The 21806-nt window shown below is 35.9% G+C and overlaps 1 protein-coding gene across 1 annotated transcript; it reads right to left on the minus strand.

The window, feature by feature from the left end:
• Window positions 1-3440: 3440 nt before the first annotated feature.
• LOC106712246 (probable ubiquitin carboxyl-terminal hydrolase FAF-X) lies at window positions 3441-21371 on the minus strand. The gene is made up of 50 exons (XM_045686626.1): window positions 21282-21371; window positions 20495-20567; window positions 20288-20417; window positions 19959-20178; window positions 19730-19882; window positions 19293-19479; window positions 19049-19207; window positions 18814-18967; window positions 17622-17773; window positions 17284-17541; window positions 16904-17002; window positions 16514-16656; window positions 16227-16447; window positions 16022-16152; window positions 15749-15945; window positions 15574-15676; window positions 15323-15491; window positions 14756-15002; window positions 14521-14671; window positions 14068-14187; window positions 13819-13950; window positions 13640-13738; window positions 13420-13568; window positions 13228-13341; window positions 13036-13144; window positions 12612-12765; window positions 12381-12511; window positions 12020-12235; window positions 11699-11860; window positions 11358-11580; window positions 11023-11190; window positions 10812-10885; window positions 10610-10722; window positions 10365-10538; window positions 10105-10246; window positions 9877-10030; window positions 9622-9769; window positions 9339-9459; window positions 7182-7318; window positions 6935-7094; window positions 6725-6834; window positions 6568-6651; window positions 6378-6478; window positions 5904-6097; window positions 5544-5639; window positions 5214-5386; window positions 4878-5109; window positions 4390-4593; window positions 4038-4153; window positions 3441-3906 (listed from the first exon to the last, which is right to left on the minus strand). The coding sequence occupies exons 2-50, from the start codon at window positions 20534-20536 to the stop codon at window positions 3669-3671; spliced, it is 7464 nt and encodes a 2487-aa protein (XP_045542582.1). The 5' UTR covers window positions 20537-20567; window positions 21282-21371; the 3' UTR covers window positions 3441-3668.
• Between the last annotated feature and the right edge of the window lie 435 nt (window positions 21372-21806).

Consider the following 21806-nt stretch of genomic DNA (forward strand, 5'->3'; position numbering starts at 1 on the left):
TTACGACTTTTATCTAGTGTTTTGCGACTATGAGGCGTCTAAATCCCGAAAGAAACGATCGAAACTTTAATTAACACAAGCCCAGAATTTATTAAACTAGAGAGTAAAAAATAAAACACGTTTTTGTAAATTTATTTCTTGATTTTATTATTACATTAGAATGCAGATTTTAAGAGCATTCAATAATGTCAAAAATGCCATTTGTTACATATTTGCCATAGAAATATTATATAAAACTCAACTGGTCTCACAATATTTTTATTTTATCAATTATAAATTTAACATCATTTAGGCTTACATGTATGCGGTGGATCTTCATAAACAGTATGCAACATTAATGGTTTTTGACTGGATACCAAATATATTTTTGAACATCTTCGCCTTACTTATATTGTGTTTGGTGTACGGAGACTGATGTTCCTTATAAGATTCCAATGAGGTCGAGTCGTATTTGAATTTACATTTAAATGACACATAATAGTTCTAATGATATTTACAAAATCATGGAACTGGTAAACGTTGATGCAGAATCTGACTGTTTTGGCAGTTTGCTGTTTGATACAACACCATTTCTATCTCACCTATCTAACTCTATAAGGTCAATCACATTTTTATTATTAATAACAAAAAAAACATCGTTAACTTTGCATTTTATAAAAGATACAAAACATTTTATTTATTAAGCTATGAAGAAAAAGATCCGCCTAATTTCCTTCCACCCACCAACCCAACCCATCTTTGGTAATAAGTTAATAACAATCAACGGCTAATGAAACACACGCTTCCAAAAAAATATTAAAAGTCATCTATACAAATTCCCTGCGAGCTACGAGCACGTCGAGGTATTTTAATCGATCAAACTTAAATGTAAAATCTTGCCTTAGCGAAGAAAGAATATAATTTCTTATGCTTTTTCATAGCATTTTTTTTTTGTTTGCTATGAAAATATAAAGATTATGAAGAGCCAGTGAATTGAGCAAAGAAAATGAAAATAAGGCACGAGGTCTATCAGACCAGTATCAATTTAAAACTCATATTGTACGTAAAACCAATGTGCTCTCTCTACATACAAGTGTTGCGGTGGTTTCAGTAGAAAAGTATCCAGGTTATATATCTAGAACTAATTGTGATAATTGAACTAAATATTTTTTAAGAACAAAGTGTTATACAGAATATATTATTTTTATTTTACAATACTCCATAATGGTTTTTAATACGACTATTCGACTTTTACAACAAATTAAGTTCTGAAATCTGAAATCTTCGCAAAATTTTCATCTGGGAGACTAAAGAAAAATAAAATTTAATCACTACAAGAAAAGAAAATATACAACCGTAAAGAAATATAAAAATAAATAACATAATATATTACAAAGCAGAACATTGATATAGTGGCAACATTTTGAGTTAGACTAGTAAGGAATACCTACATAACTACTTTTTAGTCATCAAATACAATCTAGCCGTTATCGATACAACACTATTAAGCTTGATTCGTGTTAGGCCAAAATAATACTCCGACCTGTGTGTAATATGTAACTATGAATACCAAATGGTTTGTTTAATAAAAATGTGTCATTGCTTTTAAGAAAATTACGTGCAACTTGTCCTATATAAAAATTATACGGTAATTCTATAGTTAACCAAAAAGTTACTTATTTCTTATTCATGTTATGTAATAAACTAATAATTTTATTTTTATTTATATACACATCGAATGCAGATTATGTGACTATCTACACTGATAAATATTCAGTTTCGATTTTGAATTGAAAAAAATTATTATTTTATTTATTTCATACAAAATTCAGTCAAATTTAAGCAATTAAAAAAAACATAAATTACAATCGAAACCAGGTCCGCGACCTAATCTAGATTAGATGTTATGAGATCTAACTTTTGAATTATGAAAAAAAATCACAAATTTTGTTTTATTCCTACTTTCAAATAAATATTGGGTAAATTGTACAGAACATAAAAATTATATTTTAATAAATTCCCGCCTGTAGGTACAAATGTTCCCCTTGCATGTTAAAAATATGAATATACTCGATTGCTTAGTTTTTTGTATGGATTCTAGGCGTTGTAAATATTACGTTACGTAAATGCAGAATCACAAATAATTAAACATTTTATATTTTTGTCAATATGTGTGATAAAGGTTCAGTAAAGATAACCTTTTTAATTATGTAACAATTTGAGTTTACATCAAAGTCACTCATCGTAGGAATATAATAATTATTAAATAAAAACATCAATTACGGACTAAAACGGAGACAACGATAGCTCAAGACTATATTATATTTTTTATTTTAAAAACTACCTATTAAATATTTTAACTCGCGTTTGTTGACTCTTTTTGTCAATTTATTTCTCATTGTTAAAATTCAAGTTTATATATGACGAATTTTGAACTAGATTTTAATAAAACACATTTATAGTGTTACAAGGTTGTCTGAACATATATAAATCCATAGCTATAGAAAAAGACAGCTACACTATGATAATCAATTTGTGACACTTTTTGACATTGGAGAGGTCGCTAGTGAGCTATTATAATTCAGTTTGACTTTTGTCGACCGGTTCAAATACAATGATATATAAAAGTTTTGTGACATTTAATGTGTAATGTCGTGTATAGACAAAAAAGGTTATCTGGGCCAGTGAGAGGCGCTGCAATCACGGTTAGTTCTGTTATAAAATATGTTAAACCCACATACGCATACAAAATTGCATAAATAAAATTATGACATGACAGCTACAATACGAAAAGAATCTTGTAACACTTTTTTGACATTGACAGGAAGGCGCTATTGAGCTATTATAATTTAGCTTGACTTATGGCCACTGGGCCAGATATCCTCGTAGGTCTATAATTTTTGCAGCAGTATGTCGTCGCGTTAAAATCAACACACGGTATTAGTCGAGTTGCACACTTTGTTACACTTCCTTAACATAATTAAACTTTAATATGCTATGCGTAAATAGAAAATAAATTTCTCTTACTGGGTATAATGTTATGAATAAATCTTAATTAGAAAAAAATAAATACTATGGTACTTTTAAAGCGGAACATTAAGTTACATAAATAATAAAACAAAGGTAATCGCCGGCCCCTTTGCAGGTCCGACTGCATGTCGCGACACCGCGACAACACAGGAGCGCAATCAGCCGCGGTCGTACACGTACAGGGCGCCAAATGTAAAACTCCAACATAATACTTAATTTATAAATGCCCTCGTAAATTAACTTTACATATATCGTTAACATCACAGAACAAAACTACGGCTAAGCGTAAACCCGACGCGGCCGACCAGCCTCACGAACGACACAAGCGCACACGGCTACGCCACGCAAAATGCTATTTATAAAAAAAAATAGCATACAATAAAACTGTACTTATTACATTTAGAAATGAATATTTTCAGTATTACAAAGAAACTCTACAAATATATAAAACAGGGTACAAATGGAAGTGCATTTAACATAATTTGCAGATGCAAAGTGCACATGGCGTGTGTCAGGTGACGTTCGTTTGGGCTCGTCGGCGATCGACGCAAGCGACGTTAGGAAAAACCCGGCGTTTTGTAAACAATGGGTAGCGATAAAATAAATAATTACGTAGAGGCAGACTAGAGGCACGGTGCGCAAGCGGGGATGCGCGGCGCTCACAGACCAGAGAGCGGGTCGCGCGGCGCGGGGCTGGCGGGGGCGGGGGCTGGGGCGGGTGCGGGGGCGGGTGCGGGCGCGGGCGGTGCCAGCTGCAGCCGCCGCGCTGGACCCTCCTCCTCCGGCGGGTCCTCCTCGTCGCCGCTGCCGTCGCCCGCCTCTCCTGAACCGGAGCCTTCGGCTGTTTCGCGGCTTTCCTCCTCTTCATCCTCCTCCTCCGGACATAGCTGATAAGCTCTGTTAAACAATACGTTGATTTACTACTACTCACAATGTCAGTTACTTAGGTACTAAGCAACAACATAAGGTAAGCCAGGTATAGAACAATGGGATGCGTGGGAAGAAGAAAGAAGTCGTATTGAGTTTACTTTTCAAGCGTTTTTCGCGCCGAGTTACTCCGCTCTAGGAAGTAGCCGCTGGATGTTTCGTTAGACGTTCCGGGCGGTGACCAAGTGCCGTAAGAACCGTAACCGCCGGGTCCGAACTTCTGGAACAAATACTTTACTGAATCCCTGCACACAAAACATTCACAAACCGTACAAGAACCTTGAATAAAAAAAACATAGTAGATAATACTTTCATACAACATAAACGTAAATCTTGGCACAAGAATTCCTCTTTAAACTTTCGAATCTATACCATAATTCATTTTTTTTTTGTATTTCATATATAAAACTTGATATTAATATATAGTGTGATGATGAAAGGCGGACAACGTACGCGATCGAGCTCGTCCTGCAGCCAGGCGAGCAGCTGTCGCCAGCGGCGGCGCGCCTCGATGTGGCCGTGCACGGCGCGCACGGCGGCCGGCGCGCGGCACATCACGCTCACCACCAGCTTCAAGCACGCGTACGCGCGCTTCTGGTAGTGCCCGCGCGCGCGTATCGCCGTCTCCAGCAGACCCGGCCGCTCCTCCGAAATTCCCTATATACGACAGATAATAAAGCTCTCCAGTACAACACTTCATTTCTTATGTAATGTCACAAAAATTATATGTGTATGTACAAAGTTTAAAAAAAAAATTTAACACGTCCTATGAATACCTGTCAGCTGTCGTGTGATAAGAAAAATCATGTTTTATTACTTCTAGTAATCTTAAAAGACTAACATCTTATGTTTATATGTAGTATATATGGTCAAAATTCAACTATTTCGAATCCAATGCTCGTTTTCAGGAGGTGCACGCCATAGTCAATTAAATTGCCTACCTTAATTGCATTCTGTATGCGAATCTGCTGCCAGCTGTCCTCCAGCAGCAGCAAAGCGGAAAGGGCTTCGGTGTGGCGGCGCAGCTCGTGGCAGTAGGCGTACGCCATCTGCCACAGCAGCTCGTTGAGCGCGACCCGCGACCACCCTGCGTTCTCCCAGCAAAGGAACTGTAGCAGGCGCACGCCCTCCTCACAGCCGCAGCACTCTTCAGTCAGCTTCTTCATATACGTACTGTATGGAAACTCAAAATTTAATTTATATATGGCTAAAACGTTAAAAGCAAGAAATAGAACTTATTCTGGTATTTTTTTTTATGAATAACAAAGGATATTGACCCAGTTCTGTTGTAGAGCACTTCAGCGACGACGGGTGATAGTGGAGGCCGCACGGCATGGGCGTGGTGTGCGGGTAGCGGCTCCGAGTAAGGGTTGGGCAGAGGCTCCTCGCCGGCGTTCAGCGACTGACAGCGCATGCTCACGTCGCAGCACCTCACCAGCACGCACACCACCTGCACACGACGGAACGCATTACTTTGGTAAACACATCAAATCAAACTAACTACGTTATAAACAAAAGCTTTCTTAATCGATTAGCTTACTTAAAATTGAAGGCTAAAAGAAGTTATCAATAAAAACTTTATTATTCTCTGCATTTTATAAATTTACCTGATGTACTTTCGCCGATTCTGGGTATTGATGCTTTCCGGTCGAAACACCACTGTCATCCATACACAGCGTTAACACGACATCTAGTATTTTTAACTGCAACAATAATGGTAGATTATATTACATTTATCATACTTATACTAATATGATAAATGCGAATGTTGAGATGGATGGATGATTGTTTGAAGGTATCGCCAGAGCGGCCCAACGGATCTAGATGAAATTTGGCTATTAGAATAATATCTGAAAGACACAACATAGGCTACTCATTAATTTTTTTTATTCCGCGCGGACGGAGTCGCGGGCGACAGATAGTAATATATAAATAAAATGATCAGAGGAAGGGGATTCTCTACTCACGCGCAGTAATTGCTGCTTCTCGTTGTAGCCGAGCACGGCGTACGCATGGTAGAGATTGTATAGCAGCGGCAGGTGACGGTGCTGGTGCGAGTCCGCGTGCTGCGGCGCCGCCAGCGCGCGCACCGCGCATAGCACCTGGTCGGACAGCGAGCCTGCCTCGTCCGGCGTAGTCCACGACCCCCACCCGCCACCAACTGCGAATACATTCAACAAAATATTTGAGACTCTTGATTAATTTAAAAATAAAATAATAGGTCAAAAAATTTGATCCTCTTATAGAAAATCGTAATCTTCAAGATCGTTGAGACCACGAAGGACTTGACGACAGTCGTGCAAAAAGGATATTTACGATATAAATTAAAAATCCAAATCTCATGTGAAGTTGGCTGTCATTCAACATAGACAGCTGAATAGTCCAATAAATATAGATTTCTAAATGAGACATTTAAAGGTTATGGGGTTTTTATGCTTTACCTGGCGGATCTTGAATTGAGAAATGTGCCAGGAATACCAAAATCTTCATGAACACCAAACGTACTTCGACAGAGGGACACGACAGTAAATAGTCGCATAACCTAAAAGTTAAATGATAATATGTAAGGTTAATAAAGTAAAACAACTACAAAGAATGATAACATTTGTAAAATGAATATAAGTTAATAACCTGTGGGGATGTTTGAAGAGATCCCCAGCGAACCACGTGCGAACAGTTTGGGAACATCGCAAGTGTTGGCACAAAATGTCATGCCTGAAAATAAAGTTATTAGTACAACAAAGAATTAAATGCAGCTCATATAACATTAATAGTAAGCCATCCATACCAGTCTGAAGCTGGACCCCGCAAGGTTTTCTTTGTATGAAATCCGACTTGGAAAAGGAATTTCGTAGCCAACTGCACAGCCAACATCGACATCTCTTCGTGTTCTTGACCCTTTTAGAAAATTTAAGATTTGTATATCATTCTATATTTCGTCCCACAAAAAGTATGACCAACTTGTTTGTTTAAACATATACTTATAATATTAACATACCCATACAGCACTCTGTGACCCTGGCAGTACTTGAAGGCGCATGCAGCACAGTTTCTTCATAAAATTGAAATGTTCCAAACTAAACTGGTCTTGATTGTGACAGAATGCGATGTTACTGCGGCGTACTGACTGCCAAATCGGTTTCGGAAGAGCAGTTTCTCTACAAATTTTTGTTAATTATAAGTATATCTAATCAATTATTTATTAATTTCATAATTAGTTTTTAATTGATAAGCAGTATACTCACTTGAGCGTCATACTTTTCATAGATTGTTCTAGAGTGGGCGTTTCAATAGTGTCCTTCCTGGTATAGAATAACATGTAAGCATTCCACCATCTCTTTTGTCTCTTGTATGACACCCGCTTTACTGCCGAATCAAACACCTGAAATAATAAAGCAAACTGAAAGTCCAATTCTTTCAAGATCAAATTTTAAGAAACAAACTATGATAAAATTTACTTCGCAGTTTTTTTACCTAGAATGTTAAAGACACTGGTTGAAGATTTTTAACTACATCATAGAGTTTTTATTTACTAGATATGTCATATGTCACTATATTTTATTAGATAAGTCAAGTGTCATTGTTTTTCTAACTTTTCTTATAATATTAATTTTGATTAAAATAAATATAACATATCAAGAAGCCCTTGCAAGTCCAGAAAAGAATCAATGGATTCAAGCTATGAATAGTGAAATGAAATCACTTAAAGAGATGAAAACTTGGATTTTAGTGCCACTACCTAAAGGCAGAAAGCCAGTTTCATGCAAATGGGTATACAAAACTAAAACAAACGCTGATGGATCTCTTGATAAATTTAAAGCAAGGCTAGTAGCTCGTGGCTATACACAAAGAAAAGGCATTGATTACGAAGAGACATTTAGCCCAGTTGCCAAAATGGCTACAATACGTTCTGTATTGAGCATAGCTGCAAATGAAGGACTAACGCTAACACAATTCGACGTGTCAACAGCTTTTCTGAATGGATCGTTATCTGAGGAAATCTTCATGAAACAACCTGAGGGTTATAATGATGGTTCAAATAACGTATGCAAGCTGATGAGAAGCCTTTATGGTTTAAAACAAGCGCCACGGTGCTGGAACAAATGCATCGTTGATTATCTAACATCTATTAACTTCAAGCAATGTGATAATGATAACTGTTTATTTATAAGAAACACAAGGAACTCTAAAATCATATTGGTTTTATATGTAGATGATGGTTTGATTGCTTCAAGCAACCTACTTGAATCAAAAAGAGTTATGAAGGAGCTGACACGACGTTTCAAAATAACTATCAAAGCAGCAACTTACTTCCTTGGTCTAGAAATAAAAAAAACAGAGTCTAGTATTAAACTCTCTCAAAAGAATTATACAGAAAAGCTCTTAATACGTTTTGGAATGAGTGATTGTAAAGCGGTTACAACGCCTATTATCAAAGAAGACTTGGAGAAAGAGTCAATAGATGAAATTACATTTCCTTATAGAGAAGCTGTAGGAGCCTTGGCCTATCTTATGGTTGGAAGTAGACCAGACCTAGCTTATGCTATAAGTGTGGTATCTAGAGCATTAGATAAGCCCACTCCTGCAGATGTTTCAAGGGTCAAGAGAATCTTAAGATACATTAAGGGAACCCTGGACTACGGTATTGTCTACAAAAAGGAATATAAGACAGGAATCCTAGAATGCTATAGTGATTCAGATCATGCGGGTGATGCCACCACAGGACGTTCAACGTCTGGAATTTTATGTTTATATTCAGGAGCAGCAATTTCATGGTGCAGTCGTAGACAGACTTGTGTTGCCATATCCAGCACGGAAGCTAAACTAGTTGCTGCTAGCGAAGCAGCTCGAGAGATAATCTGGCTGAAAAGATTATTTAACGAAATATCAACTCTCAAAGAGGTACCTAAACTCAAAGTTGATAATGATGCAGCTGTAAAGATTGCTAAAAATCCTGAAATGCATAGAAGAATTAAACATATTGCTATACGACATTTCTACATAAGAGAACTCATAGAAAATGGTGATATTACTGTAGAGTATGTACCGACAGAATTTCAATTGGCGGACATTCTGACAAAAGCGGTCCACAGACCAAAGCTTCTTCAGATATCCAAAGAAATTGGACTCACAATGATGTAGTCAAAAAGGGAGGATGTTAAAGACACTGGTTGAAGATTTTTAACTACATCATAGAGTTTTTATTTACTAGATATGTCATATGTCACTATATTTTATTAGATAAGTCAAGTGTCATTGTTTTTCTAACTTTTCTTATAATATTAATTTTGATTAAAATAAATCCTTAAAATACGGACTTTAATATAGAATACCTCTTCTTCCGATTATCTCTGAATTTTTTACTTTTTGACCATATTAGTATATAAACTTGTGTTGCTTACTTCGCTCATGTACTCGCCGCCGAAGCACTGCGCCTTCATTTCCTCATCGTCGTGCATGCCGCACTCGGACACGTCGCCGTCGTCCATCTTCACCCACCGCCCGCTCGCGCTGCCATTGTCGCTGAACGTCACGTTACATTACATTAAATTATTGCCAAGCAAATCAGTTTACATCTCAATATATTGCCACTTAGGAAGAAACAATAATTTTAACTTTGGCCTATTTAGAGAACATAGACTGTAGGGGCACTTTTCCAAGGGTAGTTAGATATAATAAAAGTACCGTAGTAAAACATATGAGTAGTAATGACCGCCGGAGGCCTGTCCCGAGTGCACCACGATGCCGCTGAGCTGGTAGTGCGTCTCGGGCGTCTGCTCCTCGCCGCCGTCCCACAGCGTCGTGTCCCCCTCCGCCCGCGCCAGGCCCCACGCTGACACAAGCGTAACAATGCTTTAAAACTTCATAAACTACTTCATTCCAACCAAATTAGAATTGAAACAACACAAAACTATATTGTTAGATAGATATATTATGTACCTGTGTAAGGCTCGACGTCCAGTTCTCGCGGGAACTCGAAATAGTCATTGAATTTGATTGCACACACTTTCTCAAAATCGTATTCGAACCTTTTGAGCTGTATAACTAACACTGGTGGCAGCTTGTTTAGACACAGCCTCTTCACTGTTACCACCTGTAAACAAAAAATACATTAATAAAATATTTTTGAAGAAGGTTAAAAAATATACTTGTTAAAATATTTCCTACCTTTTTACTACATTTATCACAATAATAGGCATCAGCACCTTCTAGTAATTCCCCGCGAACATAAGCTTCGAGAGATTCCTGTAAGCGAGACATATTTCTGATGTCCAAAGAAACAACGCTAAATGGTTCCTCTTTGCAATATCTGAAAAAAAAAGATAATTTAATAAATTTAATCACTACTATACTGTCAAATAACATAATGTTATTTAAAATTCTTAAAACATTAAAGTGTCAAAGTTATGACGTAAGGAATTCAATACCTGTGAGGACAGCCTTTGCAGATTTTCTGGTCGGAATATGTTCCTCCCATAGTTTTAGCCATCAATTGCTCTTGTCCTAACGTTTTCAAAGCTTCATCGAGGGATTCCACGAGGGACATAAAGAATTCAACCGCGTCTTGTTGCTCGCGTAAGTTAACCGGCTCACCTTGAAGTCTGTAAGCAGAATTAATCTGTTTATCTCTTTTAATCTGTAGAAAAAAAAATTACAGTAAATTAATACATACTTGAAATGGGCCCAGAGACCCCTGGGTACATAAAACTGCAATTTGCTATATTGTAGATGTGCAAATATAGCTTGTACTTGTTTTAAAATAGTAATGTTATAATCGCCCGAATTCTGTAATAAAATAGTACTAATCAGTTAAATTACTCTTTCGCCGAGTTAATAATAATTTTGTAGGTGAATAAAAGAGGAAGACATCGGACCTCAGTATTATTTTCCATCAGACTGTGATGTTGTAAATCTCCAGAAAAATCTTCATTCGGATCTGTAGCAGCTCCTGCCAATTTAATTACTTTTTTTTAATAAACTATTTTAAATACATTTTTAGACAGTGCTAGCTTGTAAATCACAAATTACTCTTGTATCGTGTAATTACACAATGTAAGATAAGACAGGGCAAGGCAGGACAGTGACCTTGCACGGTGAGGAGAACGTCCCTCACGGCGCGCACGCAGTACAGCTGCTGCAGCACGGAGTTCATGTAGCACGTGGCTCCCGCGTTCTTCAACCCCACCAGCCCCGACGGCGGCCGCGGACCCACGCACGGCATGTACTCCCACTCAGACAGTGGGATGTTCTTATCTAACATGTTAAAAAAAAATTATATCACTTTCATGGTCTAGTATATATGTCAGATCTAAATCATCGTAGTACGGTTTTATTGTGCTGGTTTATGGACATTTCTAGTAGAATGGAAAATACTGAAAAAATAGGTTGCTACATAAGTATATAGTAACAATGGTAAGCACCACAATAAAACATCATTTCGAGTAGTTGTGCGACGGCCGACATATTGGGCACGCAGCCGTGCACGAGCGCCAGCAGTAGGTCGGCGGCGGCGGCGGCGGCGCCTGGCGTACGGCAGAGCGGTGGTGCGGGCTCGCACGGTCCATCGCCGTACCCCTCACTCTCCACGTCTCCCATTTGGCACCACGCCCACGAGTAGGGCCACAGGAACTCCGTCATCACCTCCTGCAATTATACCGCTTATTTAACCATATCTTACACTGAGAGTATTACAGATGATTTAGAACATATATTGGGAGATTTTATACAGCATATTTTCTCCCTATTTGAATTTCTAATATACCTTTATAAGTCCAGCATCTCTATGATCCGGGTGAGCGCCGTACTGGAATTTCACTTGGGTTGGCACATGGTTGAACAGCTCTTTGGTTAAATTAAGATGTCCTTCTAAAAGAGTGTCGTCGAGCAATTCCGGATTAGCGCGCATCGTTCGTAACCAATTGACCTGAAAGGAATATAAGTCTATTAGTCTTTATTTTACTAGATAATATTCTAAATCTACTAGGACATGGTGTTGAAGTTCATAATAACTTCACAAAAAGTTTTTAGTAAATAATGGATTGCAGAACTCAATTATAAAAAAAAAAAAAGTAGCAGTAGCTACCTCATGCGCCAGATCTTCTCTTGTGCGCGCTGTGGGTCCGGCCAGCGAGACGAGGCGGCACATTAGCTGCAGAAACTGCTGGGCGTGACGCGCGTATCGCTGCAGACGCGCGCCGCACATACCGCCAGCGCTGAGTACGCTCAGTGTGCCGCGCGCCCCGCCCCCGCCGCCCCATGCGCACATCGCCAGTAGTTGCTCCGCGCACGACACACGTACCTGCATACATACGGCGTTATCAAATATCATCAATTGTGATCTTTTTTTACTGCGGTACGGTTAATCTCATTTAAAATCATTAAAAAAAAAAAAAACTAAATTATGAGTAGTTTTTTGCGTATACTGTGATTAAAATATTTTATACCTGAGCATTGGGGCAATCAATCATGAGGTAGAGTACACTGTCTTGCCACCAGGCGTCGTGTAGGTACGTCTCCAGATGCCCTCCTGCCAATGCCATGCAAATAGTGACCACCTCCATGCACTCTCGAACCACTGTGAATACACATTCAAATTGTACAAAAATAAACGGTTAAAACTCAATTAAATGATTGAAATATTGTTATCTAAGGTTTTATTTATTGTGTTAGCTTACAAGTGACGTCATCAGGGTGTACGGCGCCGATGACGTCAATGGGCTGCGCGACGCAGTAGGCGAGGGTGTAGAGCGCGCGCACGGTGGCGGCGGTGGGCACGCGCCACCAAACCAGTGACGTCACCGAGTCGCCCTCGTCGCGGTTTGCTACCACCTGATGTTTGTACTGAATTAAACAAATATGAAAACATATTTCTAATTAAGCTAGTTTTACTAACGATGAATTATTATAATATTGGAATATTGGAAAAGACATCGCGACTATTAACTTTTTGGTAAAAATTGTTAACAACTCTTTTATATTTTGACATTTTAAGCTTCAAGTGGTATTGGAATGTAACTTTCACATGGCATGTCTCTTAAGCTATCAAGACTAAAAAGGAAGTAGAACTGTAAAGTGTTATGTTTTTTTTATTAAAATTACCTGTTGACCCAACATGTTCGATAGTTTTTCAGCTATGGCTTTTACAATCAATTCACAATTATGATTTGATACAGTCTGTAGAGCTTCCCGCAAAATTGTAACATCCATTCTGCAACAAAAATATGTAAATGTCAGTTTGAATATTTCACAGATTTGTTATTTATTATTATTATCTATTTATAAATAAAATACCTGAAGTCTGGGTCTATGGTAAGATCTGATCCATCGGGTGCTAACAATTCAAAAAGGTGTCCCAATGTATATAGTACCAACTTTACTAATCTTACTAATGCTAAGTAACCAACCCTGAAACAAAATACAAAAAAAAAATACAATCTTATACAAAAGTTCATCATTTCCCTAAAGCATAATGTTGAATAATACCTTCTTGTATGAGATGCAGCTCCATCTAGAAAATCTTGATCAGAGAGACTGAGCACCAATAATGGCGCCTTCTTCACGCAGGCTAACTGAAAACTGCGACTACGCTCAAGTCTAGACTCTGTCGATGGTAACACCATACTATGTAGTACCTACAAGAACACATAATGATCAATCATAATGAAATAATTAAGTAACATTATATGTTTTACATTACACATACCTGCATGTTATAAGCTACTGTAGGTGGAGCTGGTCCATACAACATATCCCTTAACTTGGAATCATCACGGCAAAGAAGGGCTTCTGTAAGTTTCTCAACCTAAAAGTTAAATAAATTTATTGAAATGTAAACAAATTTAAATTAAATTATTTAAATTGCAGAGTTAAGTTAATACATACAGTTTGCTTGTGCGCAGGGCATATTTGGGTCAGAAGATGTGCAGCTTCTGTTAATTGTGCATGATTTTTTGTGATGCCAATATGTTCTAAATCTAATATAAACGGCAGGTACCAGGATCCTTGTGCAAACAACTGAAAAATAATTTAGTTACTATATGTACTTTTGTAAATATAACAAAATATAGAAAAAACATGAATCTACTAATTACACTAGTATGTATTTAGAATAGCGTTTTAATTAGAACTTACGACACCAGGAAGCGCGTGTTCTGGAGTAGGCGTTGATGGCGGTGATGATGTACTGGAATCGCTGCTTGATTCATTCGAAGAACCGCATCCACCACTTCCGCATACTTGCCCATCATACACCTTGTGACAATAACAAATTAGACACTTAAATTTTCGAAACAAATCTTACTAGTTAGTAGTAGGGGCTCAGTTATCCGCAACTCCACGACAAGCGCGTATTTTGCGTGAAATCTTACTAACATTATGAATGAGAAAGTTTAGATAATGGATGGATGGATGTTGTACCTCCAGAACGGCTTAAAGAATCATGGTGAAATTTTGCATTAATGAACAAGAATCAATCTGGAAGAACATATAGGCCATTAATTAAGCCTTTTGTTTCTAATTCTGCGTGAACGGAGTCGCGGGCAAAAGCTAGTAATTAATAAAAGAATTAAATTAACTAACTCTTACCTTGGCTACAATTACTGACTTGTCTCTTAGTGGTATTTGTGATAGGATTTTTCTGTCATGAGATGAATCTAATATCTCACCATTAACATATAATTCTATTTTATTAACATACATTTCTAATTTCATATTACTATCTGCAGAACATTTTACCCTGAAAAAAATAAATAAAATAGAATACACTTACATAAACAATATTTATTTTAAAGCCAAAACCATACAATTTTAAGTGAAATACCTTCTTTGTACAGCAGACCTTATAGTGTGTATTGTTTCATTAGAATGTGAAAGCAGCTCAATGTCGTCAATTTGTCTTTGACCAGTTTGAAAATTGAATCTAATTATAACAGTGCACTGGCGACCTCTGCCCGACCTGTAGATTGGTATTATTTGTCTGTCGGCAGAGAATCTTCTATCACATTCGTTTATATATTCTTGTATGGCACGAAGTACTCTACACATTTTTGTACAAATTTCAGTATCATCTGGAAACAAGTTGTCACTTGTATATTTTACTGTTAATATTACCATTTACATTGTCTTTAGGATTTGCATTTCCATTGTGTATACTCCATTTGCATAGGGAGGATAGAAATAATCTTATAATGAACAAACCACTCCATTGTTAATGGTACAACATTAAATTATTTATTTTTAAACAAATGTTTTTAGGTTTTATTACATTTGCGGACAATGAGTGTTTTATTAACTTTACTTGGATGAACACTTTTGTGTGAATGGATATATATACAACTTTAGAGAATAAAAAAATGGTCTTTATTTTAATATGTATGATGTGAAATACCCTGTTGCGAGTTCATCTCCTTCTGCAGGCGCTGCGTGCGGGCGCAGCACTGCGTGAGGAAGGACTCGTGGTGGTGCGCCGGCGACAGCTGCGGGCCCGCGTAAGTGCACACCTCGCGCAACAACTCGATGCCTCGGTTCGATATATCGTCATCGCATTCCGTTATCACCTACAATATTCACCGTACAAATTATAAACATAAACTAACAAATATTCAAACAATAAAATATACAAACATGTGTAATACTTACCCTCCATAAGTAATCTAAGCCTATGAGATCAGCGTCATTAATTAAAAAACTACGTCGCTTAATTTTTATTTTTCCTTCTTTGGAATTAACAGCTTTAAAAAATCTGTAAACAAAAATACTTAGTCAAAAAGTATCCTCTAAAAAGCATTGTTAACAGTAATTAATACCAACTTGCCTTTCAAAACATTTTATACCCGCATGAGTTAATACATTGGGAGGCAATGTCATTATATTCCTTCTAAAAAAATGTAGATTAATATTTGGATCTAGATCAGGTTCTTCTCCCATCAGTTTGCTAAACCATCTAAAACATGCCTCTCGATCTCCGAGATGTGCTGGCTTTTCTGCAAGGCATGTCCATATTTGCTTGGCCTGAAATTAATTTCTTATTTGAAACAATTCCTAGATATTCAATGTGGTAAATGCAGCTCGTTAGTTGTAGTTATACCTGTTCAGCGCATAACCAAAGCTGTCCATCTTTAAGTAAAAATCTAAGAAAGCCCAGTCGTTCGTGAACTTGTGCCGCATGAGGATACCTGCCGTCGGGTAGCCAATTATCCCAGTCAATGGATCCCTCCTCTAAAAGTCGATAAAACAAATGTCACATATATCTAAATATCATGTTTCTTACATTTTGAATAGAATGTACCAACCTCGAAGTTTCTTTCGCACGCGATCTAAGTAATGTGTAAGAGAGTCTGCGACAAGTATAACTAGAGAGTGCTGCGTCTGCAGGCGGTCGATGAGCTCCTGGCGCGTAACGTGCGGCCTCACGCCCGTGCCGCCGCCAGATTCGTACAGGCAACATATCTCGCGCATCATCTTCAACGCCGGCAAAACCCATTTCTCATTATTCTTTAACTCTTCCACACATCTAAAATAATTCACAATTGAGCAATTTGGCATAGTGAAAATGCATGATAAAATGATGTATTCTTACTTATCAATCCAAAGAGTCTTCTGTGCATCCCGGTCCTGACTACAACTGTAATCCAATATCTTGTTTAGGTTAACCAAGGCCACATCCATTATCTCGGTGCAAACTTCATCTGAGTGAGCTAGGTTCCAAAAAAGTACTAATACCTATAAAAATAAATTTATGATGATTATGATTCCTCCTGTCCCAATGGGGAGAAAAACTGCCATTTGCTCACCATAGATATCAACATGATCAAGAGGTGGACATTTCATTTAATCGCAAGAATAACTTATAAAAAAATTGACAGATGACAAATGCCAGCCCACTCTAGACGCTAGCACCATCTACGGAGAGTTGTCAGTTTTCCTCCCAATTATAAAACAATGAATTGATCTATTTCCTATGCAATACCTTGTTTGCCATTACACCATCTTTATCATCTTCTGCTAGTCTTCTTATAACTTCTAAAAGCTTTTCACTTTGTTTCTTACTTGATGTTGCCCAACTTGCCTGGATATAGATTAAAATGTTCATTAAAACAGAATATTAAAAAAAATATCTAAATACTTGAAACATAAGAAGCCTTATTATAACTGAAATAAACTCAAATTTTAATCAAATAACGAAAATTACACATTTGCCAGTAAAAAAAATGTATTTTTCAGCAGTAGAATCATTCTACTATTTTTCTTTATTGAGAATTTCCAATTCTACTATTATTCCACATGATAAACAATGAAACATGTTAAAATCTTACAATTTTATTGCATTATTATTTTATTGATACTAGCCTTAAAACAGTCAAAGAGATGATCCAATTGATCAGGAGTAAAGTCCCACGCCAGTTTTGCTAGAAGATCATGTAGGTTCTTTACAATAGCTTCATGTTTGCCAAGCTGCGCCCGCCATATTGCATCTAAGTCTTCGTTTGTTAAAGCATTTTCTTTTATCAAAAATCTTAACATTTTTTCTAATCTCTCTACATACTGAGGCTGATGTAGTGAATCACGCAAAACTATGTCTACTACTTTGTTCTCTCGAATCCAATTCTGCAACATATGTTGTTATTATTTCAAATCAAATAGAGTTGGAAGTAAATTTATCAAATTATTTTGAAAACAGTTCTTACGGTGATAACTGTTGGTGTAAGCCATTCTGGTTTTGGCTGCTGTGATATTGTACTTATAAGTTGATTAATTTCATTCAGTGCTGACATCTTTCCGTTAAATGATGACATTTGAAGTAATCTCAAGATCATTTTCAGTCTGAACATTTCTAATGCTGAAATGAAAATATATATTCAATTAACATATTCCAAACAAAATACATAGATGTTCTAATGTAACTAGACATTACAATAATAACATATGAAAGACATGTAAACAACAACCACAAATAAAAATTGCACATAAAATCACAGAGTTAATAAAAGAGCAGTGATGATGAGTGGTCACAGTTACATACTGTGTAGCAGCACAGGGGTGGAAACAAGACTGCGCCCCTAAGCAGCTACAGGGTGTGCAACAAGACCCAGGCTGTACCTTCAATTTCTTTTCATTCTTCAACTTTTCTATTATTCATAAATTCCCTGTAATAATGTCTCAACATTGTATCTAACTTCCAAGTCATATTTTGTGTTTCTAAAGTAACATTTTTTCTACACATGAAACATTCATAATGGGAAATGTAAGCAAATTAATTACAACAATGATAATGCACAGTCACAAGACAACAAATTAATATAAACCAAAAAAACCCATAAGACAACAATTACAAATATTTTTTTTTGTTGAACACAGGTATTTTTTAAATGCCTACAACAATATCCTACTCTTTCCACATTCAAATATTTTTCATTTAATCATACATTATACATATCGACGCTGGAAAGCATAAATGCTGTAACCCTTGAAATCGCGAATATGTTTTTCACACGTTAATAATTTCAACCATTATCAAACGATAATGATTTTATTATAGGTTAGCACAAACTACACAACATTGCTAAATTGCGGTATTTGCTTGTAGGCGTATCAGCTCACGAGTTATCATTTTTTGGCTCTCCTGTAAAGTTCATACTTTCAGGGTAACAGCGTTTACGCTTTCCAGCGTCGATATATACAGAGAAAATTGCACAATTGCAATTACTACAAATTTTAATAATTACGACAATATTTTTATTATAATTCATGAACATAGGACCATAAACATCTTTTTCATAATCAGTACTATCTACAAACACACACAATATCTGACAATACATTACCAACCAATATTGATTTACTCTTAACCTTATGAAGAATTGTATAAAAAAAACTTACACTTTAACAGGCCATGATGTTGTGGTATTTTCATCAGCAGACATTTGCAAGTTTTAATTAGACAGGAGACACTATCTGTTTTATTTTCAGAAGCTCTGCCTTCCCTTTTCAGTTCATCATCAGTAAGACTTTCCAACATTGTAGGTATGCATTCCTAATAAATGCAAATAGATAAGTTATTTTATAGTTAATTGCCCTGTATGTAGTTAAAAGTAAAATAATGTTTAACACTTACAATGATGGGTAAGAGATAAGCAGTAACAGTATGTGGTGTCAGTAAGTCATAACATAGACTGAAAGGTCGCAGCAGTTGCCACACAGCAGCCACTCGAGTCTCCACATTCATCGACTGTTCCAGTGATGAAAATGGTTCACTTTTAGAAGATATTGTACTCTAAAAATAGAATAATAAATTAATTAAAAAAACTTTAAAAACGAAAAATATATCAATGCCAAAAAAAAAGATCATACAAATTTACCTCTGTAATTTCGGAAGTTAACGGCAAAGTTTCTGTAACATCTACCTTATTATTTTCTTCATATTCTTGTGTTTCTTTTATAACTTTTTCATCATAATTTACAGACGTTGTTAATTCAGACTTTTGGTACCCCATTATAGATTCAAATCTATCTCGTAGTTTCTCAAAACCACCAGCTTGACCAAAGCTATAAAGAAAAACATGATAAGTAATAAAGCCTTTCACAAAACCACCATAATCCATAACACTTAAAATTAATAATAGCATTTTAGAAATCATGGAAATCACCCACTCACATAAAGTAGGTTTTCCTTGCCTTTATGTATCTTACACTTACAATCTTTCTCTAAAACCAATTTATCAAGTGTAATCATGTACCACAACATCACTTCAACACTTCTTTTATAGTTTACTAATATATATTTGTTAAAACTTACACATTAATAAGATGGACCAGCCATCCACGAGGGGCACGGTGATCTTGCGACCTTGCAAAAATTTCTGGTTCCTGACCAGAGCCTTGCCCCAAATTGCAAATGTTTGTAACTGCCAAACCTTCACAAGTCCGAGACACATTAAATGTGTGGAATCTAGGTGAAATAAACAATTTGTAAATTATTTACTTGAAAAAACAAGGTAAAAACAATTACAAAAATAAAAACTTACTTGTTACTTGGATTGAAGGCCATAGACAACAAATGTAGAAATCTTGGATCATCTAATTTCATGGCACATAGCTTCACTAGTTTTTCACAATTTGATCTGACACACTGTTGTATATTACTTTTCCAAGAAGCCACCGCATCATCGGTTAGGATCTTAGTAAAGGCTAGTGTAAGAGCATCATTATAAAATCTCTGACAGTAAGGATTATTTATATCTTCACCTGGAAAATACATTGAGCTTTGATTAACTGTTAACTTTCTAGATAGATTAAAGTATTAATAAATAGTTATTAACGCTTTCAATTTTAAATTAACGACTTTTACGCTCACCATTGATAGCCAGCTCAGTGGCAGCCAAGACAAGTGTTTCTAATTCTTGTTCAGGCAAAACTGGTACAACCCAACGTGGATGTGTTATTTTTTCTTCTAGTGCTTTAAGTTGAGCCTCGGGGAATGCCATCTACATTGACATAATAAAACACAAAATATTATAAGGTTTATACGTGTTTTATCGGAATCCATTAAGAAACCTCTTACCTCCCCGGGCATTTCTTCTTGTTCTTTCATTGAAATTGTCATTATTTTTTCATGTCTCTATTCATTGCCGCTTCTAGAAGTGAATTAACAGTTAATTTTTCTTTTCAAGCACTTGCAAATCAATAACGTAAATAAATATAATGTAATAATACTAATTTAGAATGTTTTACTATTCTATTTATTTACATAGAACAAAATTAAAAAATGTGAGTCTTTGAAAAACATGGAATTATTTTATATATTTCTCATATGTATCCGTAACAATTTTATAATGTCTCTTTTAAATATCTCAAAATTTCAAGAAATTGAGTAATAAATTACTAGTCACGTTACTTCAAATTTATTAGAATTGACTCACATAAATCTACACTGCGCAAAAACGTGATTTGACTATTCATCGCCTATAAATATATTCATATTTTGTATCCCTTAAATACGCACTATATTATTACAAATTCACAAATATTGAAATTGATATACAAATGTTGGAAAGAAAACACATAATCGATAATTTTGCATAGCCGATTTGGAGTAAAATAACAAGCACTTTTAAATTATTTACAACAGAAATTAGATAATCTAAATATATTCAATTTATTATACCTTTTATCATGTATTAAAATAAGGAAAAGAAACAGAAATTCAAAATATATTTCAGATCAGCCGGCGCGACAAAATGGCGTCATACTTCTAAACAAGGTAGATATTCAAAACAAATTTATACAAGCGTAGACATACTAAAGGATGCACGAAAATATTGCACACGTAAAGAAAATATAATATTTACCTTCATCAAACGATTAATTTACGAAAAAGGATTTGAAATTAAAAATACAGTGCAAGACACTTTTTGACGTATGAACGAAAATAGATGATGAAAAATATATTGATGAAAGATAGAAGATACAGCCACAGAGTACATTGTACAGATTGGTTCAGATGTTAGATTTAGCACTATGCACTGGTATGATTCCTACATATTAAAACTATACAAACTTGTAAATACAATATGGTAAGCTAATAAACATTATGCAGCTGATACTCATATCTAAATTCTAAAAATGATATTTGAATTATTTTTACAAAAACAGACAATTTTATAGTCCTTAAGTTCGAATCAAGATTTGACAGGGTAGGACTCTGACCTTCAAAAAAATAAAAACTATGATTAATTTTACATGAGATAAATTATTAATTGTTCTTTTCTTTAATTGAGCTTTCTCACATTTAGCGTATTTCAAATTATATCCCAAAAAACTGTGAAATATCGTAAACCCGCCCTGTTTTTTTGTATTTCATGTTTACTGAATTT

The sequence above is a fragment of the Papilio machaon genome, chromosome 3 (assembly GCF_912999745.1).
Source record: "Papilio machaon chromosome 3, ilPapMach1.1, whole genome shotgun sequence".
Lineage (NCBI taxonomy): Eukaryota > Metazoa > Arthropoda > Insecta > Lepidoptera > Papilionidae > Papilio > Papilio machaon.